At 34.6% G+C, this 25343-nt stretch overlaps 1 protein-coding gene and 1 long non-coding RNA gene across 3 annotated transcripts; both read left to right on the forward strand.

The window, feature by feature from the left end:
• The first annotated feature begins 5884 nt into the window (after nt 1–5884).
• LOC127853351 (uncharacterized) lies at nt 5885–8536 on the forward strand. The gene is made up of 3 exons (XR_008036580.1): nt 5885–6100; nt 6474–6591; nt 8074–8536. It is a non-coding gene; the product is annotated as an uncharacterized LOC127853351 (long non-coding RNA).
• A 1342-nt stretch (nt 8537–9878) lies between these two features.
• On the forward strand, nt 9879–24659 carry LOC127853350 (tyrosine-protein kinase STK-like). Of its 2 annotated transcripts, none has more exons than XM_052387807.1 (5): nt 9879–9958; nt 17805–17909; nt 19434–19525; nt 20022–20180; nt 24319–24658. In XM_052387807.1, the coding sequence occupies exons 2-5, from the start codon at nt 17824–17826 to the stop codon at nt 24492–24494; spliced, it is 513 nt and encodes a 170-aa protein (XP_052243767.1). In that variant the 5' UTR covers nt 9879–9958; nt 17805–17823; the 3' UTR covers nt 24495–24658. The 2 variants fall into 2 exon arrangements, with proteins under 2 accessions (XP_052243767.1, XP_052243769.1); XM_052387809.1 differs by lacking the exon at nt 9879–9958 and adding an exon at nt 9965–10008 and having other exon boundaries at nt 24319–24659.
• The last annotated feature ends 684 nt before the right edge of the window (nt 24660–25343 follow it).

The raw sequence follows: 25343 nt of genomic DNA on the forward strand, positions 1-25343 counted from the left end.
TATTGAAATTTGATGTAATTATATATTGTTTAGTACATGTTCATAAACGCTGTCTGACAATAGGGAATGGTTCCAACCTTTGTTTGTGAAACAAAGTGCTTAAGGTAAAGTTTAAATGACGGTTGAATGATCCGATTGAAGATTTGTTTCAATTTCAGTGAATTAAAAGTGTTGCAAAAATGATGTGATTCAAACTATATTGAGCCTAGCTTGTTGTATTTGATGTTTTCTCCACCACATGTATCTTTTTATTTTGACAGGAATGTTGTCTGAAGAAAGTTAAAGATTGTAGCAATTAGCTGAGTCTAAGACTTAAATTCGACTTATTCAGCTTAATTTCAGTTTAAGTTATCTAATATGCGATCTATAAAGGGGTTCAAATCACCCCATATGATAAAGCCTCTTTCTTTTTTAAGTCTTTTAATAATTTCAAAAAGTTGTATTAAAAAAGTAATTTCAGAGTAGTAATATAAACAAGTTTAAAAAGAAATTGAGCAGCAAGCCATTTCTAGTTGTATATTTTCTAATTCCGACACGTTCTCCTCAAAGATTAGGTCCGTTATTGTTTCCAATAATAATCTTTGTGAAAGTCTTTGTTTGCAAAGAGGCTATACACTTGCAAACACATCATATTTTGTAATTAAACTAGTGTTTTGTTTTATGAATTTAGTGTTTAAGTAGTGTTTTCCTTTATCGTATAATACGTGCTGGTGGTAACAGGAATTCTTTTCGAAATATAGTTTTGGAGTTTAATTATAAATATTTTTAACTTGAGCAGCCGCAACACAAAATGTTTATTAATACATTACTGTGTTAACACGTAGATGAATTAGCTATCGGGTGTCATTATATATATATACAAGATACATTGGCCGTGGTATTATTCCATTTCTTCTATTACGAAAAACTACCTTAAACCACTATACCATCGTTCTCTTAGACCTCTGATTCAAACAAAACATTTTAGATACTGGCTTAATTTTGTTCATTTAGTGCTGGTTAACCATGCAACCGAAAAAACGTGCGAGCAGGTTTATTATTACGGCGATAAACTACAATCAGTCAAACACAATTTATAGCATTAAGGAACCATGGATTGACACTATATCGCTGTACCACCTGAGCTATGTGGCGATACGATCAATCTCAAGAATAATTAGTTAAGGCACTTACTCTCCGTGGTTTATGTGTGATTAATTTTCAGATCGCAGATGGCAAGGCGTATCTGGAGGCGAATGAATGTATACATCGCGACGTTCGGGCGAAACAATTCTTGTTGGCCCAATTAATGAGGTCAAGGTCGCGCACTTCAAGCTTGCTCGCATCATTCAGGAAAATCCATATTTGCAAAGATTCGCAAGAAGGTGCTAGTAAAAGTGTAATTTTTCCCCAGAATACTGTACGTTATTTTGTTCTCTTTCGTTTGTGTGATTGTCCATATACTCAACGAATTGATTTTGGTTTACACTCAGAGAATTTGGGTTTATTTTACACTCATTATTCAGCATTTTGCTTGAACTTCGCAATACTGTGATTATTTTTAATTATAGAATTTTTTCACCCGGCAGTAGCCCCTTCGGGAGGATTTGAACAACTGGTTCTCATCTGACACTTAAGTCTCACTTTTGGTTCTTGTACCTGGTGCCAACCACCCAGGTAACAACTTCAGCTGACGGGCGAAACAAAGTTTTAAGGGCTAGCAAGTTTTGTGCGACCAGCTGCAAGATTTTGGAGAGGAGACCGAGCCACCAATATTAACTTAAGCATACTGAAATGAAATAAAGAGGACACCAAATCAGAATACCAAGCCCAAAGTGCCTGTACCACGTGACTTGTTCTGCTATATGTGGGACAAAAAGGTAGTGAACAAAACATCGCTTCGGGTAACGTTTTTGATAATTTCTTCTTTAATTCAAAACTATTTACCAAAAGCCAAAGACAAGTGCCCGGTAATTGTCAAACTACATAACTTTGTTAAGTTTGCGCAAAATTAATGAAGTACTTCTTCCAAAAAGTGTTTAAAAACACACGAAAAGAAAAGCTATGGGTGGTATATTTTTTATACAGTCAACAAAAACGTTCATTATAATATTGTCGAAGGTTAAAAATTAGGGCGGACATTGTAATTCTTCATATAAAATCTACATACATTGTATGTTTGCGCAAATACATCTGATTCGGAGTGTGTGTATAAAAATGTAAAAATGATATGTGTGGGACACATTTTCGAAATGCTGTGTGTGGTATACAGACTAAACTATAGAATCGAAAGATTGACATACACGTCAATAATATTTTAAGTCTGTCTAAATAACACATTGTTGGTACTGTTTTGCGGGCTTAAAATATGATAATCACGACGTTCATGTTATTCAAAATCATCATGATTGTCGATAATTTATATTCATATTTTTATTTGTAGAATGCAATTTGTTTGCGAACAGTGTGGATGAGAGGTCAAAACACAGTCGGTGATCTCCAAACACAAAGCCACTCACGCACGGACAGAAAAATATTTCTTTTGCGGCAAACCTTTTCTTGTGAGTTTCTATAAAATTGATTGTTACAAAATGATGAATCATCAGTGAATTGTTACTGCCAATAAATGCACTTGTTTAATACACAAAATCGTAAGGATTGTTCGTGAAAAGTATCATGTGAATATACATGTAACAAAACTTCAAAATGTCTTTGTTTTTGTAAATGGTTTTAAATTAATGAAAAAATAATAAAAAACGTTACCTGAAGTGATGTTTTGTTGACATCCGATGGTCCCAGACAAAGCCGAAAAAGTGACGCGGTACAGGCACCTTGAAGCCGGAGCTGTCGGGGCACGAAATAACACCAACCGCGCTATCCACTGTCGGTCTCCAGGGTGGATGCAACATAGCCTCTTCTTGAGCTCACCAATCCATCAAGTTGGCAACAACGGCAAATACCGAAAAAGAAATTGCCGTAAAAACACACTAAACATGCGAAAAGAAGCGCTACAGCTGGCACATCATAGGACTAGCCCAGATCAGGCGGTAAGGTTTCGAAGTTACATCAACGGACTAAGGGCACAAAATAAATTTTAGCGGGCAGGATTCAAAACATTGCCACGGGGTTGCTTTCATCGTTTGCAAGGGTGTAGACAACAACGTTTCAGTTGCACCCCAGTCTACAGCATGATAATATCCATTTGTAGCTCAGCAAGGTCTCACAACATCACAATTATGCAGGTCAACTGACCAAGGTCACACAAGGGAGAGCAGGACGATTTGGCAAAGGAGAGCCCACGATTGTATGAGTTCAATAGAAGCCACCAAATCATACTTGTTAATACCATTCACTCACGCAAACCGTCTACAAAACCGATATGGATATCTCTACACGGGTTAGTACACAACTTGATTGAGTTCGTACTGGATCCGCAAGGGTTAACGTCAAGCAACAAGAAGTCGAAATCAAAGACATTTCCTGGTAAAAACATCGGCAGTGGTCATTACTTAGTGCACACAACCATAAAGCTAAAGAACAAGCGTGCGTGTCTGAACCACGCTGAATAGGCTGAATTTCGAACTGGACGGAGCACAGTTTGACAAATCTTCAACTGCAGAGTCATCATTTAAAAATACATGCAATCCAACGTGATATATTCTATAACTTTTAGAAAGAGTTCGACTGCGTGTGGCATGATGGTTTTGGTAGTATTCAACATTGACGCTGGTGCAAGTTATCAAAGAACACAAAAGAAATACAAGCAACGGAGTACTTCTCAATGGACAGGTCGACATACTGATTTCTTGCAGATGATTACTATACTCGGCTCTGTTTAACCTCTTCCTTCACAAAAAAATACAGGAGAACCTCCCAACCCACTTCACCTTCATCTCCATTGATTGCAGATGGAGCCCCAACTTGAGATCCGATGACGACATTAACCTCATTGGTGGCACCAAGCATGAACTCTAAGACCCCACGAATATACTCAACGAAAAAGAAGGTGCATACGCTAAGGATGACAGCACGGAGGGGTTAACGATAATGGTGAACAGCATCAGTGCAGACATCGCCATGAACGGCAAGAAGCTGAAATAAATGAACACCTTAAAGTACTTGGGAGCAACTCTGTAAAAGGATGGTACCAGTACGGATGAGGTCCAAATCATAATCGCCATCACAATCGAGCGCCGGCCAGAGCAGGTCGTGGACAAGAAGCTGAATTATATTCCCTGCTAAACATTTGCTGCACAAGTCCTTCATATTATCTTTTATACCTTGCGGCTACGAGACATGTGCACTAAACGCGGATACAGAACGCAGGACACATGCCTTTAAACAAAAGTGTCTAGAAAAATTGCTCCGCATTTCCTACATAGTAAAAAAGACTAACAATACCTTCCGAAAATTAACAGAAAAATATATTGGACCTCAAGAAAATATACTGGCGACCATAAAACAAAGCTGGAATTGTTTTCACATATCACCAGACATTACTCTCTGTGCAAACAGGTACGCTAGAGGGATGTTGCCGTCAAGGGTTTCAGAAGAAAATTTCAGTGGACAATTTGAACGAATAGACAATGGATGAGCTACTCACAGCAGCCCACAACAGACCTGACGGTTGAGGATTTCTGTTTCGTCGCCCTTAATGCCCCCAACGGCCTGACCGATGAAGTGATTGATGATGATGATGATGATGATGATGATGATGATGATGATGATGATGATGATGATGATGATGATGATGATGATGATGTTCTATTAAATCAAGACTTCCCATTTAATGGTCCTAACTTAAATGTGTTTATGATGCGTTAGATTTTCTTATATATAGACTGCTCTTAAAATGTCTCCTTATACATCGACTGTATACACTGGGTATCCTATCAAATGGACTGCATCAGAAAATTTTCTTTTTATACGGTAATTATTAAATGTTTCTATCAAGTGGATTGATCAGAAAATGATATCGGATTAGTGATTTTCATACTACAACATCAACGTGAAGCTCCAATGAAAACCGGTAATTTTGAAATTATTAGCCAATCGTAATACTTCGTGATCACTTGTCCAGAAGTTCAAACTTATTTAATACAAACGATTAGTGTATTTGTGTGTGTGTGTATGTGTGTGTGTGTGTGTGTGTGTGTGTGTGTGTGTGTGTGTGTGTGTGTGTGTGTATGTGTGTGTGTGTGTGTGTGTGTGTGTGTGTGTGTGTGTGTGCGTGCGTGCGTGCGTGCGTGCGTGCGTGCGTGTGCGTGTGTGTGTGTGTGTGTGTGTGTGTGTGTGTGTGTGTGTGTGTGTGTGTGTGTGTGTGTGTGTGTGTGTGTGTGTGTGTGTGTGTGTATTCACGTATAATGTTGAAAATATTGTGATTTTCTTCTCATGAAAATTAAACCTTTATCAATGGCTTGGTATGGGTTTAAACGATAGCATGTAGTGCCTCTTAAAGGTTCCGTCAACCACGACGGCAAAGAAAATAAAAGTTATTAAATACCGTATTTCTTTACAATTATTTGTTTATATTAATTAAAATATCACGACTGGTATATTACATTACTTGCAAAAAATTGTAAAGTTTTCATATTTTCAGTATATTCGGTAAACATGTTTATTGGGTACGGGTACCAGGTAACTACCACTTAACGCCAGTAGATTGATCATCATCACGTGGTAAACCCAGGAATACAAATTGTGCATGCATAGTGAATTGAATATATTTTATATATATATATTATGATCAATCTTCTTGCGTTATTTATAGTGTTTATATCGTTATGTCACCTATTTTCCCGATGTACTTTCGATTTCACATCGCGAAATTGTATTAAAGGAATTTACTGAAAATATGATTTTTTTCTAGTAATGTAAAATATCAGTCGTATATAGTATTATTAACTAATAATTGTAAAACAAATACGGTATTTTTTCAACTTTTCTTCGTCGTGGTCGTGATTGACGTGACCTTTAAAAACGTTTTCAGATGCTGTGTTTCCTATCAAATGGACATTCCCTGATGCTTTAATTCATCGTAAGTTCAGTATCAAGTCAGATGTATGGTCATACGGTGTTCTCCTGTATGAGATGATCAACTTTGGTAATGAACCAAGCTCAGGTAAGTAAAATTAAATTAGTTTATTTATCCAAGTAACAGAGGTGTCAAAGTTCAGGATTATTCCTTAATTCAGGATTTAGGCCCTCAAAAACTGCCTTTTTGATATTGATATAATTAGAGGATTTTTGTTCTGGTATTTTAAGTTTTTTGTCACAAAATGTCGTTTTAAACACAAATTATTTTAAATCTGACTTGATACTGAACTTGAACTCAAGTAAAGTGTACTACTTTCAGATTTCGGCCATTTGACACCCCTTAAGTATTAAATTTAACTTTAGGGAACCAAAGTCCAATTGTGTGATTGAAATATTATTGAATGAGTATCCAGTGTAGAGCTTGATAATTTTTTAATGTTTTGTTTACTGTATCACAGGGTTTCTCTTGAAAGTAGTACACTTTACTTGAGTTCAAGTTCAGTATCAAGTCAGATGTATGGGCATACGGTGTTATCCTGTATGAGATGATCAGCTTTGGTAATGAGCCATATTCAGGTGAGTAAACTGAAACTGTTGGTTTTTTGGATTGTAGTTTATGTATTACTTTATGGAATCAAAATCAAATTGTGTTATTGAAATATTATTGAAAGAGTGTCCAGTGGTAATTTTGTAATGTTTTGTTCCATGTATCACACGAATCCTCTTGAAAGTAGCACACGGTTTATGTTATGGTGTTGTTAAGTAGTATCTAAATTATAACTTAAAAGTAAATAGCAGTGAGTGAATATGTAAACAACGTTTTATTTTATTATATACTCATTCATTAAGCTTTGTTTCTTGAAAGATTTATGTTTGTTGAAACAATCTTTTCCCGGGTTGAACCAGTACAATGTGTATTGAAAAAAGCTTGTCATCTGAATATACGGATGGGCACTGAAAATACTTAATCTGATGTGAACTGCGTACTAATCCTGATGCATATCATATAACAGTGGCAATGTGTTTACAGAGAAAACAAATTGGCGCTGACCGACAAATTTATCAAGATGATTTCCTTTAAGAATGTATTTGATAATTTAGATTGATTTTGGGGAAAAAACATTTGCATACCAGAATGCACGATCTGTTGGAAAAAGATAAACGCTCAGTAGAAAGATGTGCCTTGTACAGAAATGTGAAACATGTGAAATTGTTACATGGTCGTTTATTACTCTGGCGTTTGCCAAATAAGCGGATTACATTTACATGGGCCTGTTCACAGATTTTGGCTTGTATTGAAGCTTGACATTGTATGCAATATATTGATGAATTTAAACATTTGACCTAAGAAATCTCCAGTAAAAAACAAGAATACATTTTTTTTAAAGAAAAAAAGTAACCCTCAACAGGGCTCGAACCACTGACCCCTTGAGTCCTGGAGTAAAAAGTGTCCCGCTAAGACCATTCAACCATCCGTGCTCATGCTATGAGCGGATGTATTTTTTACCTATATAAGCAATCCTCGTAGTTTCCCATAACATTAAGACAACAACAGAACTTTCCAAATTATTAAATCGTTTCGCGTTACAAACGCTTTATAATTTTCAGGCTTTCAAATCGTCAAAATATTAATATAATGGGAATTTTACAGCATGGTGAATGTTCAGTATTACTATTTCCTCACAATTATCATAACTAAAACGAAAACTTGCGAATCTTAAACAACTTTTTTTAATTTGTCAATTTACCAAAACATGAAAAGGCCCCTTAAAGGAATATTTGAACGTAAATGCAATTAGACAGCTACACATGGTAAAAACACTGCATGGTATGGCACATAAAGCCAAATAAATGTGTTATCTGGTTGAAATAAAATGGCTTTAAATATCAAAACTTTTATTTGCGACTATGAATATTCTTTTAATAAGTTTTATGATATTTGCTTGTGACAAATATGATCAGCCGATAAATTGTTTTATGCTTAACACTCTAGTACCTGAAGTGTCAAAAATCTATAGCCGACTCTACAGTTAATGCCTAGGTATGAATCCCCTTTAGGGACTTAACTCTTTGAAGAAAGGGAACAACTTGCCTAAAACCACGGATGGTCCCATTCCGTGCCCAGACCCATTTTACGAGCTCATGTTGACGTGCTGGAACCGAAAGCCTGAGAACCGACCAACCTTCGACTACCTTCGAGATTTTTCAACGACTATGCAGTATATACAGAAAATTATTATCAAAATTTGTGTTATTGGAAGTGATAATATATAAATGTTGAAATTTTAAATAGCACAAAGGCAATAACAGTAAAAATACTGTATCGTTATTATCAGCATCATTATGAATATCATCATTTTTATCAGTATGGATATGACTGATGTTTTATTAAAATCAATAACGCACTTCTGTGAGCACATCCTATCGATGATTGTAAGTTACAATTTATGATTTTTTGGTAATGCACTATTCAAAGAATATTTTGATATAATTGTGTCGTACTAGCATAATTAAACTAGAATCTAACCGACTTAAAATTAACCATATTTGGTTTTCAAATATTTTTTTTTTTCAAAACATTGTGTTATTATATAATGTACATGAAATAATGTTCCTTCATTTGATGAAAATCGTTTGAAACATTTGCTTGTCGAAATAAAGTTCAAGATAATTACTATAAATTGTTTACTAAGGATACATTCAGTCACTTTTGTTTTAATTTTTCGTATACCATTCAAAAAAAGTATTTGAGCTTGCAACATGAAAACAGGAACAATTTATATGTTAACAAAGGATATTCTTAGGAATACTGCATACATGTTGTGATTAAAGGTAATTTCATACACGCATTTTTATAGGTAATTACGTATTTGGCCTATGGTAATAATATACATGTTGTAATCTATAATTATAAACCCTTTAAATTTATGATTCAATAAAAATGAATATATCTACTGCATCATTAAGTTTTATATGCAATGAATGCTTGTATAACTTTTTTCTTTTCGACAAGTGCGCGAAACATGACTGCGAAGAACTTTGAATTTTAAACGCGTTCTTTATTGCGGTTTGTGAGCTCTATATGTTGCTTAAATATATTATATAAATATAAATGTATGCGATGTATTTATGTTAAACGTTTTACGTGTTTGTATATGTTGTCGCTATGAAGGAATGTGCGTGAGAAATCGGTCATGTGCCAATGACCCTTATCTGGAACAACTGGTAGTAGAAAAAAGCGATATCGACACTCCTTGTAAATGCCCGGCCTTTTAAAAACGTATCAGAAAAATGTAAATGTTTCTATCTTTAACAAGGCATTTAATGATACGAGTTCTGGAAATTGCACTCAACTAATTGGTATGTGACTTTTTCGCATTTCTTTGTCGAAACAAAATACAGACTCACGTCCTTAACAGATTCTTTATTTTTATTGTTTACTGATTTTATTATGTAAGATACAAAGTTGAAAAGGTAGAATTTGGATTATTGGCTGCGAAGTTGTACCTGGCATTTGTTGAAAACTTTAAAATAATTCAGATATTTGTCAACGACAGATAACCGTGTTACATTTGTATGACTATTTCAACAGAGGCATCATAACATATATTGTATAGATTTCCTTGTCGACTTAAAATATGTATATTTGTTAAAAACGAATTTTCATGTAATCTTATAGCATATACTAACACCGCACAACATGCGAGATACGGCACTTTTATCTTATAAGAGCATATATGGTTTATGAATTGAAAACTTGTAAACACATATATGATTAAATGTTTACTTATCATACGTATGAATACAAGTACAGGATATAACCTTTAACTCATAGATTTCACTTTTGGTCTATCGACTTACCAGTTTGGATATGATTTATCGATTAGTATCGGTCTGGTTGGCAAAGTGGCGGAATATCTACATCCGACATTGTGATAGTGAAGTGAGTGTTTTTTTTGTATTGTTGGGATAATACAATCTATTCGTCATTTCGTACGTAAAAGTTCTTAATATGTCAAATTAAGCTTAATTCTAAACTTATTTGTAGAGGCAGGACACCTTGTGATTTTTACGCAAGTTTTTTGAGTAAATAATAATACTTGTAGGTTGTTTTTATTCAACATGTACGCAAACATATAACTTTGTTTTATAAACGCACAATAAATGAAAGATGTTGTGGTGTGGACTTTTAAAGTTTAAGTAAACGGTATGTCGTTCAAGCAATTAAACAAATGTAATACATTATTCGGCACAAATGACTAAGCTTCCTTTCAACATTGCTATAATTCACGCAGCTAACATTGATTGCGTTATTTTCCGAATTTAGGAAATGCAAACATGCTGCTACTGATGAAAATGAACTATTGCTATTTTTGGATTGTTTATTGTACATTTTTGTTTCAAATATGCGCTTTAAATGAACTACAACGTATATATATATTTTAAGATACACACTATACAGTGGTAAATTACTGTATTCATAATATATAGGCGAAATAATAATAACACAATTAATGGAGCTTACATTTACGTGTGTATTGAATCATTCTGTACATGTCTGGTACGTTCTAAACGACGCGGATAATATGAATGAATTCGCGACTTCTTTTCTATTAATAGAGCGGTGTAACGTTGTACAAATAATTGCATCTTTCTATCATTTTCTTCGGTTCATGCTATTTCATTTAACAAATGTTGTTTGACATCTTTCTACAAATAATATGTGTACATGAAAAAAATAAGTTTCATAATAAATCTTAATTAAATTCATGGTATAATTCGTAAAGTTTACAGTTATATTCAATACGTTATTCTGAAAAACAAAATACCACAGTCACAACCGATAAACCAACTTATGAATCCCAAATAGAGGTACGCTTTAATTCATAAGTTGTACTTATTTCTCCCAAAGACCTCAATGCTACTCGACCACTCACACATTTTTTTTATTTTTTTTTTGGTAAATGGGTACTTAATATAGATTTTGCTGTCGAATCCGTACCAAAATCGTTTCATAGCGATGGCCTTTATAGACATTGTGGTTAGCCTTTTGCATTTTCATCGAAATTCTTACTCGAAACAGTCGGCCATTGTATCCATTTTGTCATATTACATTCCCAGCGACATCAGCATCTTCTCCTGTGTCTCTAATCGTTTTTAACGTCCACTATTCACCAAAATCTAAAAGGAAGGGATACATAAGTAGTATTGGAATACAAACGATGTATTCGTAGTCAGCATATCTCTCGTTCGTGTGAATTACTTTGGGGTCAAGTGATATTGCTTAGCAGCTGGAATTGACGGCTAGTAGGTCTATTATTATTTTTGGTACTTTCATCGATGGTGACACATTCATTGTAACTGGTGGATTTATGATTTGATGGTTTGATGTCATTCAAAATAAATGTACAGTACACAATGTCAATGCTTCATTTTTTAATGTATAACACGTTAAATGTTTGGTTTCATAGCTTTCCCCATCAATACGAAAGGAGACAGAAAGTATTATGTTCACAACGTGATACAAGCAGAGGAAGAATAGGGAGAAGAGACATAAGAGCGTCAATCAAGTGTCACTGTAGACAAAACCAAATCCTGCCCATGTATTGCCCCATGGTTACTGCTGTGTTTATTCTTTGTCCGGCATGTGTAAACACTCTTTAACTTACATATCCTATACAAGTGGGCCATATTAATGAACTTGCATATAAACGATCCTTTCGTAGATACATGCAAATTGGCCTTCTAGTCGTCCGAGGCTAAAGCAGGTTACTAGAGCAAAAAAAATGTTTTTGAGCACAAGCTTTTTCAAATGATTATTTAAGTAATATGGGGGCCATCAGAGCCTAGTTCGTGTTTGTTTAACTTCGAACTGATTGTGCATTAAGCATTTGGTTTGTGATAAATCTTGTAATATTTACTTTGTTCGGACAGAGCTTTTATTGGAAAATTACTTCCTCGTGCATTTATGTGATGATATTACCCAGGATTGTAACTTGTTCACGCATAATAGAAGGACCCACAATAAAGGCTGAACCAAGTTATAAAGCTTAACAGGCTTATATTTTTAATGCAGTACGTTTTGTTTGTATACAAGTATGGTAAAAAAGGACTGAATCTTCTAAATATCAAATAATCACAATATATTTCGCTACTTGATGAAATGATTATGATATCGACATAAAGTGAAATGTAAATCTTAAAAAATAGGGTTAAAAAACCATATATATCCTCCCAAATTTGGCCATGAGGGTCATATGTGACAGAGCCTATTAAACAAAGAAATACTTTGTTCGCTCAGTCTTACTACTGCTGATTCTTTTAATGTAAATTTAAGGTTTTTCTGGTGTTGTTAGTTTTATATATTAAAATACAAATGAACGACTCTTGCTGTGGTTTTTTTTCTTAAATGAACTCGGACATATTTCAGGATTTCACAAAATTGACTTACAATATAAGCTTCACACATATTTGTTTGAAGTAACAAATAGAAAATTACATAATTTACTCCAGTAACTGTTCATTCAAATAATAAGAAATTGCATTACATATAACTATTGTATTGTAACATTTTTATGGCACATAAAAAGTGAAGAAATTAAAATAGTGCATGTCCATGTAGTAAAAAAGGCACAAGCGTAAATTTATGTAACATAACGCACACAAAACGCACATTTGGGGCATTGTTGGATTTATATAATGATCGAAATTTGTACCACATTTCATACAATCTTAAATAGGCAGCCATCTGGATCAACAAATCATTAGCCTCGGGTTATAATTACCGGCCACGAATATTTGCTTACCGTATGTGCCAATCTTCGGTCATTTCCGTATGTATTCGTTAGATGTCCGTTGCATACGTATATTTAGGTTGCAGACACGTGACTTAACAAACGGCCAATCAGAATTGTACATGTAGACACGTGACGTTACACAGCCAATCAGAATTGTACACATAACAATTATCAAAGCTTTCGTTGTTTATATCTATATTTATGGACAGTCTTACTTAAACAGCCGAACATACAAATCGCATTATTGCTGGCTTTCGCGGGATGGGCCCATTGCGGGCTTCGCATGTATCTTGTATTTGACAAACATTTTGGAAACGTTGTGTTGTGTTAATAAGCAGAAATAAAACGCAAAGAAATCAGAAATGAACTTTGTTGGTTACGTATCAAACTGTATACTGATGCCTCTGATAAATGCGTTGGAGCTTGCTTAACTCAAAAATGCGACAACAACGAGACCGGGGATTATGTGGACGAAAAGCCGATATTTTTCATATCGCACAGATTAAGCCCCACGCAATGCAAATATAGTACCATTGAAAAAGAATGTTACAGCATATTTTACAGTCTAAGTAAATTACACCATTATTTACACAACGCCGAATTTGTTATCAAGACGGATCATAGGCCGTTGAAATTTCTTTTGGAAAGTCCGATGCAAAACAAGAAAATACAATTATGGGCCTTAAGTATAGCGGGTTACAACTGCAAAATTGAATATATACCGGGAAAAAAGAATATTATTGCTGACTTTCTAAGCCGACCTCCAAAAACCAAAATAAAGAATAATCAATGCGATCAAACAGAACTAGAATTAGATATTAACGATAAACATTTTACGATCAATTCGCAAATAAATAAACAAGACCAAACACGCGAAATTAACGTAATCGACTCTACAAACATTGACCACAAGCAAATAATCGATAATATTATTACCCCGCAGCCAATTCCAGTCGACGACACAGCGTCGAACAATAATATATCAGGGCTTAATATGCAAATAGAACAAGAAAAAGACCCTCATATATCTGAGATTAAAGCGAGATTAAGATTAGGGAAACAGAACAAGAGTGAAGATGATAGATATTTAACGGTTTATGACATACTGTACTACATATCAAACGTAGATGAGGAACCTACTCTCAGGCTTTTTGTACCTAAACACCTAACTGGTTCAGTTGTCAAGCAATACCATGATGAAAACGGGCATCCTGGGTCTCAAAGGCTTTTCCAGACACTAAAAGAGAAATATTACTGGCCTAAAATGTTCAAAGAATTGAATGATTATGTATCTAAGTGCATTATATGTCAAAGTAGAAACTTAAAAGCAATTAAAGCTCACATATCGTCGGATACCTCAATACCGCCGTTTCCGTTTTCAGTTGTTTCCATAGATATATGCGGTCCATATCCGAAAACGCTTTCCGGAAATAGATATATAATATGTTTCGTAGATCAATTCTCAGGATACATAGAAGCTTTCGCATCGCCTGATAAGTCTTCTGATAGCGTAATACACCTGTTAATGAACGAGATTTATTGCCGTCATAGTTGTCCTATAAGAATTATAACTGATAACGGAAAAGAATTCACAAGCACAGCTTTCACTGAAACATTAAAATCAATGAACATTGACCACGTAAAGACGACACTATATCATCCCGCGTCTAATGGCATGAACGAGCGTTCACATGGGACTATGAACAATATACTATCAAAACGGGTTCAATAAAATGTACTGTGTCACGTAATTACAATTACGTATCGTTCGTGGAGAACACACAGTAACCAACAAAGTTCATTTCTGATTTCTTTGCGTTTTATTTCTGCTTATTAACACAACACAACGTTTCCAAAATGTTTGTCAAATACAAGATACATGCGAAGCCCGCAATGGGCCCATCCCGCGAAAGCCAGCAATAATGCGACTTGTATGTTCGGCCGTTTAAGTAAGACTGTCCATAAATATAGATATAAACAACGAAAGCTTTGATAATTGTTATGTGTACAATTCTGATTGGCTGTGTAACGTCACTCGTCTACATGTACAATTCTGATTGGCCGTTTGTTAAGTCACGTGTCTGCAACCTAAATATACGTATGCAACGGACATCTAACGAATACATACGGAAATGACCGAAGATTGGCACATACGGTAAGCAAATATTCGTGTCCGGTAATTATAACCCGAGGCTAATGATTTGTTGATCCAGATGGCTGCCTATTTAAGATTGTATGAAATGTGGTACAAATTTCGATCATTATATAAATCCAACAATGCCCCAAATGTGCGTTTTGTGTGCGTTATGTTACATTTAGAATCAAACTTTAAAACACCTGAATCAATAGGTGTCTTCCTCCAGTGGTTACAACAATTATTTCAAATATGGAGACTGAGGGATAAACATAACTTAAGATATCACTCGGACTAGGATGTCGCATAAATACAATGTCAATCTGACCTTGGCCTTTGAGATATCAACACCGCAATCGATAGGAATCTGCCTCTAGTAGTAAGCAACCACTATGACAAATTTGATATCCTTGTTTCAAAGAGAACTTAAGTTGTCACTCGGACAAGCTTTGGTCTACCGACAGACCGAAATGTGCAAAGCCATTTTTCATTTGAATTTTGACCTATATGAAGAAATAAATAGAACGGTACATTTTGAATCAAATGAGTATTGTTTATATATATATATGAAGAAATAATATATAGAACGGTACCTTTTGAATCAAATGAGTATTGTTTATATATATATATATATATATATATATATATATATATATATATATATATATATATATATATATATATATATATATATATATATATATATATATATATATATTTGCATTTGTACATAATGTTTATATTCAGCAATGTATATATTTATTTTCAAGGAAATGCAATTATTTTAAGAATTACTCGTTTTACAAATAATAACAGATTTTGTACCTAAATATAACCACCCAATGGAAAATGAAAAATTCAATTTTGAGAACATTGTTGAAAATCTTTAAATAGGCCATTTACTACTGGTCAAAATCCAGCTCACGTTATCTAAAAATAAAACTTGAAAATGAATCAACAGAGCAGTAACATTGGAGCACTACATAATTTGAAATTGTTTTTTTCTACAGTGACATGTGCTTAAAGTTCGTATGTCTTCTTTCTTTGCTTCCTCTGCTTGTATCACTTTGGGAACAGGATACTGTCTGTCTCATTTTGTGTTGGTGTAGAAAGCTCTGAAACCAAACATGGTATATACTAAATAAATGAAATATAATAATTCCAGCGGTAACGATGACGGTGTCACCATCGCTGATAGTATCAGAATATATTAGAAGACATAATAGCCGTCATTTCTTGCTGCACAGCAATAAAACTCGACCTACAAAGTAATTTTAACGAACGAGAGATATGACGACTACGAATACAACCGGAAAAAAAATAGTTTTTTATTCACAAGGCTTCTACATGAAAAACATCTTAATCGGAATTGCGACTAACACGCTTATGACGAAAATATATAATGTTATTTAAAGCATACCATCATTCCAAATTCCATGGAAATAACTTCAACAGGGCGGAAAATAAAAATCGTATGATATATAACTTCCGAAACCTAAAAAAAACGGCGCCATCTTGGATATTCTTGAGTATTGTCGCAGTTTCTCTCTGATGTGATAACCATTCACATACCAGAAGGTACACTTCTTTCCTGTGTTTATTTATTTCGCTTCAAAATGCTCATATAGATCTATTATTAATTTCGACATATCATCCCGGATATAAACTTTGAAACGAGTAAGAACGTAGTCATACTGGAAAGCCCCGACTAGGTATACATTGAAAACAACGAGGAAAAGCTTTACATAAAAATACAACCTGGCACAACATATACGAGCCACCTCTTTTTCTTTGACACGTACTCTTTGCTTCTAATATTTCAATAGCATTTCTATTTGTGAACATTTTAATAATAGTCAATCTTTAGTGATTTATTGCATCCATATCGGCAATTTGTTTCTAATTGACTGATGCTTGATTGATTTGAGATCTTAAGCTGAATTTATTGTTTTGTTGTACGAAAGATTGAATGTGTTTTGATGGTAAAGCTAGATACAAAATTAAACCATAAAAACATAAAGAATTAGATAAACAGAATGTGAAATGCACCTAGGTATTTTGATCCAGGTTAAAAATCTTTTTAAAACTTTTTAAGCGTATAAATCTATAACTCTAAAAATATTATTGAAAGAGTGATGCGACAAAAAAAAAACTTGTAAAAACACATTTCGTTTTTAATCGTTTTTAAATAAAAAAAGAAGATGAAAAAAATAAGATGGCGCATAAGTGCGTTTACGTTCAGGCACATACAAAACGGTGGATCATGTATAGACTGTTTAATAAACTGTTGTGTTTGCCCTTTTTATATAAAACCTTGTGAATTCTTGTTACATATAGTTCACACGAGAATATTTATTTCTTAGATACACTCATCGTGTGAGCGGTGTTTGCTTATGATGTTATAGAATACGATTATCTCAATTCAAGAAAGCTGATAAGCTAAAATAAGACGAAGAAACAACGTTAGTTTATTTTTAAATGAAATATAGTTGACGTTGACACAAGATGTTAAATGTTTATACAATACCAATAGTTTAATCACTTAGGAAAATATATTTGATAAATATAAAATAATCATGGGACCAAAGTTATAAAAATATTTAACACAAGTAAGTTAACTATATTTTACCATACATGAAGTACTGCCCATGTTATTATATGTTAACAAATTATATGTAATTACCCAATAACAAATATAAACTTTCATTATTTTTCATTTCGTCATACACATTCCTTGTATGATTGCATCAAACATTGCATATTTCATCGATGCATACATATAACGCAAACGCTCTAGTTTTATTACAACTATTTTCATGATAGATTTTTTGTATGACAATTTTCTTTATGAATTTCAGACAAAGCTAAGATTGCTGGATGGCCACACATAGCACGACCGACCAGAAGGGAAACAATCCCAGTAAATATGTAACCAAGGATTATGGGCCTTATCAGTTGCAAGAGTAAGTATTGTTTTGTTATATGTTATTGCCTTCTTCTTCGACATGGTCTAGTTATTACTTATAAATCCTATTATAAATGAAAAGAGCCGACAGGGAAAAGAAACACACTGCAGACTACCCACATAATATAAATATCGTTTAACATTTAATACATGTTTGCAAATTATTATGCAGCCAAATAGTCTGAAGAGTATATTTTTTGTTTAGCATAAATTTTATCGATTATTTGAACCTTTGGGTTAACACACAAGGAATAGCTTTCAAGTTCTGTCAGACAAAATACTATAGCCAAATGAAAATAGTTAAAAACAGCGACAGAAAAAAACACTGAAAAACTTTGTATTTCAGTCTTTTTTTTCTAAGTGCAACATATTTTCGCATTTCATTAGATTTACCATTCCATAACACACGTTCATACATGGGTGGTATTTTTCTTCATGTTCTGCGATGTAGCTTGCCCTGGCCCAATCCCAAATATTTATATATTAGAGACAACGAAGACAATGTAAAGTACGTTTGTCGCAAAATAAGTTAAGTAAATCTATAAAAGGTAGCTAAAAAACAATATGTTCTATAAATATATATTTGTTTTACAAATAAGGTTTAGTTTCTGTATAAACAAACGATAGTAATTGTACGGATAAATAAACCATTAATATAAAGGTTTTCAATTGAAATATGGTAGATAATGACCAAAGTATACACATGATTTTTATGTTAGCCTTTTATGTATTACCGCCACAATCTGTGTCGTTACGCCACAAGTATAAAAATGTATAGTTTACTTGGCAAAACGCTGCTGATGTAAAAACAACTACACCAAAATGTTTAGGAGCACATGTTTATGTGATTCGGTATGTTTGTAAAGATTCACCCATCTTACCGTATAACGTTTTGAGTACTTACTATGTATAGTTTCGCTTTGATTGGAACTTTTCCCCGATGATTATGGAATAAACTTTCTCTCTTATATCAACGTGAACAAGTTGACATGCTGTTGAGTATGTTTATAAAGTTTAATCGCTCCCTCGGCGATGCTCTCTGGATTACGCGCGGCATGCCAACATTGTTCTTATTTTTTTAAAGGAATATAATCACGCTGGTGTGGAAACAATTGCAAAGATACCCAGGCACACAATTTTTTTTTTAATGATTAATGTGTTTGTATAGTTTCACCCTTACTGTCGCATATTTTTTAATTACACGACACAAGTTCAAACATGTGTTTATTTTCATTATTCGTCGTAACTCTGCTGATGCCTGAAACCTTTAACCAATATGCCCAGATGTGAAATATGCCAGGCTGATATTCAATTTAACAAAGGTCATCACCCAGCAGAAATACAAAAAAATCAAACTTCCGACGGACGGAAGTACGGAAACGACGAAATCTGTCTCTGAATGGTGGGGGGGGGGGGGGAGGGGCGGGGCGCAAGAAGTGCTTAAATGTGTAAATAAATAATACTTGCTATGCTTTAAAGACAAGTCGATCTTTAACTCGTTTTGTTTCTTTTCCTGTTGCAGTTGGTGGAATGATGTAAACAAGATGGAAGCTGAGAAACTACTGTTGTTACCTTGCAACCCAACTGGAACATTCCTCGTCAGAAAAGCCACGGGTATGTGTATTCTGCCATTCTACAATATCGCGCATTAATCAAATTACTGTACTGGTTTATTTTTTAAATTTCTTACTTAGATTATTTGATTTGTAAATACATTATTTCTATCTCCCAAAAGATTATACAATATGTAATGCTCGCTTTGTCTGATGATTGGAAATTCTTTTATTTTGTAATTTTTGTTCGTTTTTTTATTCAGAATGTTGTACTTCCTATTTTCTATAGGGTTCCTTACAAACAGTATGCAGGAAAGCAATGCCTAGAATATTACAATAGTTTTAAATTCCAATATCACCCAAAAATACTGGCCCATGATAATAATTGCAACAATTAAAATGTGAATGATTGATTTTATTATTAAAACTAAAATTTTGCTTAAATCTGATGATGGCCGTGGTACCATTTCAAAACTGTTGTGACATGTGAAATAGATTAACAAATTTTATCTATAGTTAAACTTAATGGAATATAAACGTGTTGTTGTTGTGTTTAGGGGCGGGATTGTTCATTTTGTCCGTAAAGGATTATAACTTGACGTCAAACGATGCCTGCGTGAAGCACTACAGGATCCGACAACTGGATAACGGAAACGTCTGTATCATTCCCAAACAAACCTTCGAAAGTGTGTTTGATCTGATTGACCATCACAAAAGTACGTATATCATCGCTGTTAGTATTGTATGATGTCTTCTAATAGGATAGTATACACATGTCGTCCAAACTATTTTCAACTGACGTTTAAGAATATTTATTTAACTTGCGTAGTGACAAAATTGCCACACTTTCTTATGAAAGATCCACATATAGTCAATGTAGCATCTTTGAATTGAGCATGTTTATATCTCCTTGCAGATAGCTTACGGTTATAAACTGTAGTAACACCCATATAAAACAACGTTTAAAAAAATCATGTTTACTCATTCCGTATGAACAGTCTTAAATTATATATAATTTGAATTCATTTTTAAGCGCTCCAAAATAGAATATATATTATATTCTTTCAGCGTATAACGCTTACTCAACACAGCTCTGGAGTCTGGCTATTTAGTTTAAACCTATTTAACTTATCTCGATTGCATCGAAATCCTTGGCTTATTGAGAGGCTCTCGAATGTGTTTCCTGTGTAGAGCCAGTAATTGGTGTCTTTGAAGGAGATCTAACGAGGAGGACATCTCAGTATAGAGGATCGCATCCGGTCAATAGGCGGGCACCATATCCACTACGCCATGGCGACTTCTATATGGGTGTGCCTATCCAAAAACATGATTTCGGCTTTCTTGGCATAACATTATTAAATGTAATATTTTCTTAAAAGATGATTTTCTCTGTAAAGCTTGTAAATAAATATTATTTATATGGTGATATTTGAGCGAAGCTTTGAAATAAAAATACAGGATGCAGAGTGTACTTGTTGTTTTTTTCATCGTGCCTTCTTCATATCATATTTAAAACTTGCAAACTACAAGCACATGTATAAAAGTAATGTATATGTCCTGTTCATCTGCGGTGTATAAACTGCGAATTAGGTGTTACTAAGGCGTAGAAAAAACAGGCCTCAAGCGAAAACTAGGGCGATGTACCTACCCTTTGCTGCCCCTTTAACAAAAACAAACTGCGTTTTATGTGTGACGAATACAATCGTGGTAAAATAATAAACTACATGCACGTTAAACACCTATATCAAGGCACTAGCGTTTGTGTAAACAGCCGCTGTTTATGGACGTCTTGACATTCTAGCCAAAGTTTTAAATGAAAACGCTCATCAAAGTGAAAGAAATACAAAACACGGACATGATTTTAAATAATAACCTCACATAAGAGTGTGACTTCCCCCAGTGCTCCAGATAAGGTTTCGGGTCAATTAGTTTTCACTACAAGATTTTTTTCGCAATTAGTTTTTTTCCAAAATTCATTATTTTCAATTAGTTTGTTTTCGTACAATGAAAAATATGTAATAACAAACTAACCGTTTAACTCCATTGATTTTTGCATGATCTACTGTGTGCATACCGGTCCCTTTCTTGATTTAAAAAGATCAGTGTCCATTAAATTGAGACTTGCCTTGCATCTATTGAACTGCTGCTATTGAACAATGAACTGTTTGTAAACATGTAAGTGTCACTATCACTTCACTCACTTGCTAGTTAAATGAACAATTAACTGAACTGTAATTAACTGAACTGTTTATTTTCATTTTAGTGTCACTGACACTGTGACTCATTTAACATGCCAGACTCCAAACCCCAGAGCACACTTTCTTTGCTCTAGGTGTGTATGGCTGGCAAAGTCTGCCTTTTCTCCTCTTCTTTTTACTGAGCAACAACTGTATAGCCTTTGTGGGGTTAAAAGTTGTAATGTCCTGCAATGGCTATCAGTGTGTCCAAGTTCTCAGGCTTGATTGATCCTCTGTACTTTTTCTTTAAGCGATTTTTTGTGCTGAAGCTTCTATCACATTCCACACTTGTTACATAGAAACACAAAGCTATCTTGCAGAGTATGACACATTCTGTCAAGTCATTATGCATCAAGATAATTCTCTTGCAAAAGTTCTGAAGGGAATAGTTTTTTGTAGGTGCCTAGTATCATGCCTCTCATACTTGGCCACTGTTTTATAAGCTTCTCTCTATCTAAACGTTGTGTCACCTCTTTTGTTTCTTCCCTGGTTCCTTCAACAACATTGCCATTAACAATCTTTGTCTCCTTATCCTCTCCATATAAGAGATCCACCTTCTCTAGTGAATCCTGTGATTCTGCTTCACTTGACAAACTCACCACTGCAGGTTCTAACGCTAAACTTAGATCATAGAACATCTCGCTGTCCTGTGGCCTCAATCTGTGTATGGTGTTTTTCTGTAGCCTACTTACATATTCTGTCCTCAAAGTGGAAAACTCTTTGACACTTTTCTCGGAATACTTTGTCAGCTTTTCATCATCAAGATAAGCCACTGTATTGGAGTCTTCATTTTTGATTTCTACACACTGTTTCATTGCTTTCAGGTTCTCATCATCATTTGTTTCCAAATGCTGAAGTTGTCCTAGTGTACCATAAATCATGGGCTGAAGATGGCTGAAGCAGAGATTTTGTTGCTGTAGTTGCTTGCTGAAAGTGCCTAAGCATTCATGTACATCTAGCATGAGGGAAACTAGCAGTACAACCTTGTAGTCTGAAAAGTACTAAAAGAGACCATTTGCAGTTGCAGATTATTTGGCAATACTTGAAAGGGTGGCCAAACAGAACGATATGCCTCATACACAGTATAGACTGCATTTCTCCATCCCAACCATCTTACACTGTAGGGTTCTTTAATGGTCAATTCTAGTTCTCCTAACACTGCTTGCAATTGTTTCAATGTTTCAACTCGGTTACTAGAGTTACTCATGAAATGGTATAAACCACTGAAAATTTCTTTGAACTTGTCAAGAGCTTTGTTTTTCTTTATAGATTCACACACAGCCAGATTCAATCTATGTGCGATACAAAGAGTTTGTAGCATAAATGGTGAGTATTTTGAACGCAGTTGTACACCAACACCTGTTTTTTTGCCCATCATTACTGACGCCCCATCTGTAGCAAGGGAAATGATTTTTCCAGGATCCAGACCCATGCGTTCAAGAAGGGAGATCACTTCGTGTACTATTGAGTAAGCCTTCCTATCAATCATGTGAACATTGCCTAGAAATGTTGTAACAGATTCTCCATTCTTTACATACCTGACACAGATGGACAAATGTTTCTGCACAGTTACATCGGTGCTCTCATTCAGCATGAAAGAATAAACCTCAGACTCAATCAAATCTGCCACCAGTTCTCTCTGAAAGAAATTCTTAATACAACTTTAAATTTAAGAAACTGTGTCCCAACTTACGTTGTTGTTCTTGATGCTAACCCCATTTAATGCTTGTAGTTGAAGTAAACTATAAACCTTCACTGAGGGAAGCTCCTCACATGCTCATCATCATCATCATCATCATCATCATCATCATCATCATCATCGATTTCCTCATGGGACGATGTAGCAGAAAGTGTTTTATTTACAGCTTCTCTTTGTTCTGCACTTTTGTTGTGCTTGACTATGGTGTCTCTTTGAATGTTGCACGAGCCCTCTCTAGCCCAGACAGACGCCACAGTGTGTTTAATACAAGTAGAACATTTTAAATGAATATCGGCATCCGAGCCTTCAATCTGTAACCAGGGAAAGTCATGTTTCCATGCCGAGATCTGTTTTTGCGTGATACCGCGATGTTTGGGTTTGGAGATTTTCGATTCCACCTCATCAACCGCTTTTGACACTATATTAGATAATAGACTACCAACCATAGACTTTTTTTACTTTGTTCTCGCCGCGAAATGAAACCAAGTATACTTGGCGCTCTCGCAGAATGAAGTTTCTTTTGAACTCTTCCCCGCTTTGCAGCCGACATGTTTAATTTTGAAAACAGTAAGCGGAAACGGAAATGAGAATATTATTGGTTACAATCAACTAATTCACGGATCCGGTATCCGAAATCTCGTTTTCATTTAACTTTCGCTGCACAGAACTCGGAAATTCCGTACGATCAAACGGCCGGTCATAATTCGTATCCGTCTGTCTCAATTCGTTTTGATACGATGGATTTTGATTTTCATATCGTTTTTCTTTAAAAAAAAATCGTAATAACGATAAAACGATGCTTATTTGGAGCTCTGCTTCCCCCAATAACGTCTTGAACATGAACGTTATTGTAATACCGAAAACAAGTTTACGTCATCGGTTTTTTACGCTGATTGTGTTCAAAAGATGTATTTGCAGATGCTGCTGATGGCATGTGTTGTAAGCTGAACGTCCCTTGTCCAGAGATTAAATCTTGTTCGGTTGATGTCGGTGTGCCCAACGTCGGAGCTGATCTAGATAAATGCGGATCTCATGGTGACCAAGGCTCTACTAGATTTCCTCCGTCAAAACATGAGGAACACGCTCACGTTTAATGTCACATTTTACATCGAAGGACAATGCTTCCATTATGTTGTCGATGATCGTGCAGGACTTTAAAGAGACTTATCCACAGATTGTCGAAATGAGTTTTGTCCATTTTTAGCATTGTTACCGAATAAATAAATAAAAAACACGCACTGTATTTCAGAAAGACAAAACCATTAATGACGTAGCCACATAATGAAAATTCATGTTCGTTTAAGTAGTATAATCATCTGAGATTGGTACAATATTAAGCGTTTTAAACGCAAAACCAATACATGCTTTGGAATGTTTCACCTGTTTGTCTTTAAATATTGTGTAAACAAGTGGATCGCTTATATAAAGTTTAAAATACATGTCCATTGAAAAGTGTTTCGAATCATGATGCGGGTTTACTTGGTTTTTCTTCATCGTGTTTCGTTCTTAAATTGTATTATTGATTTTAACTAGGGCTTTTTATCTAAGAGCTAAATTAGATCTACTTTACTAATAACAGTACCTTAGTATCGCCTTAGCAGATAATTTGATTACATGAAAACTTATATCTTAAGAGACCTTAATAACATAAGTTTTATGGCCAAAATTGATGTCATAGGAATATCGTACGCTCTATCCGGTAGCAGCATGAATACATATTTTTTTTTAATTCATCATCATCATCATCATCATCATCATCATCATCAACAACAACAACAACATCATCATCATCATCATCATCATCATTATCATCATCATCATCATCATCATCATCATCATCGTCATCACCATCATCACCACCATCATCATCATCACCACCACCATCACCACCACCATCATCATCATCATCATCATCATCATCGCCATCATATAGTCATCATCGT

This window comes from Dreissena polymorpha, chromosome 12, assembly GCF_020536995.1.
Source record: "Dreissena polymorpha isolate Duluth1 chromosome 12, UMN_Dpol_1.0, whole genome shotgun sequence".
Classification (NCBI taxonomy): Eukaryota; Metazoa; Mollusca; class Bivalvia; order Myida; family Dreissenidae; genus Dreissena; species Dreissena polymorpha.

What these genes read in the sequence shown, in the direction of transcription:
- LOC127853350 (XM_052387807.1), top strand. Translation starts at nt 17,824, where the DNA reads ATGGCCACACATAGCACGACCGACCAGAAGGGAAACAATCCCAGTAAA. An exon ending in GGGCCTTATCAGTTGCAAGA is followed by an intron (nt 17,910 to 19,433) that starts GTAAGTATTGTT and finishes TTCCTGTTGCAG; the next exon opens with TTGGTGGAATGATGTAAACA. An exon ending in TCTGATTGACCATCACAAAA is followed by an intron (nt 20,181 to 24,318) that starts GTACGTATATCA and finishes ATGTATTTGCAG; the next exon opens with ATGCTGCTGATGGCATGTGT.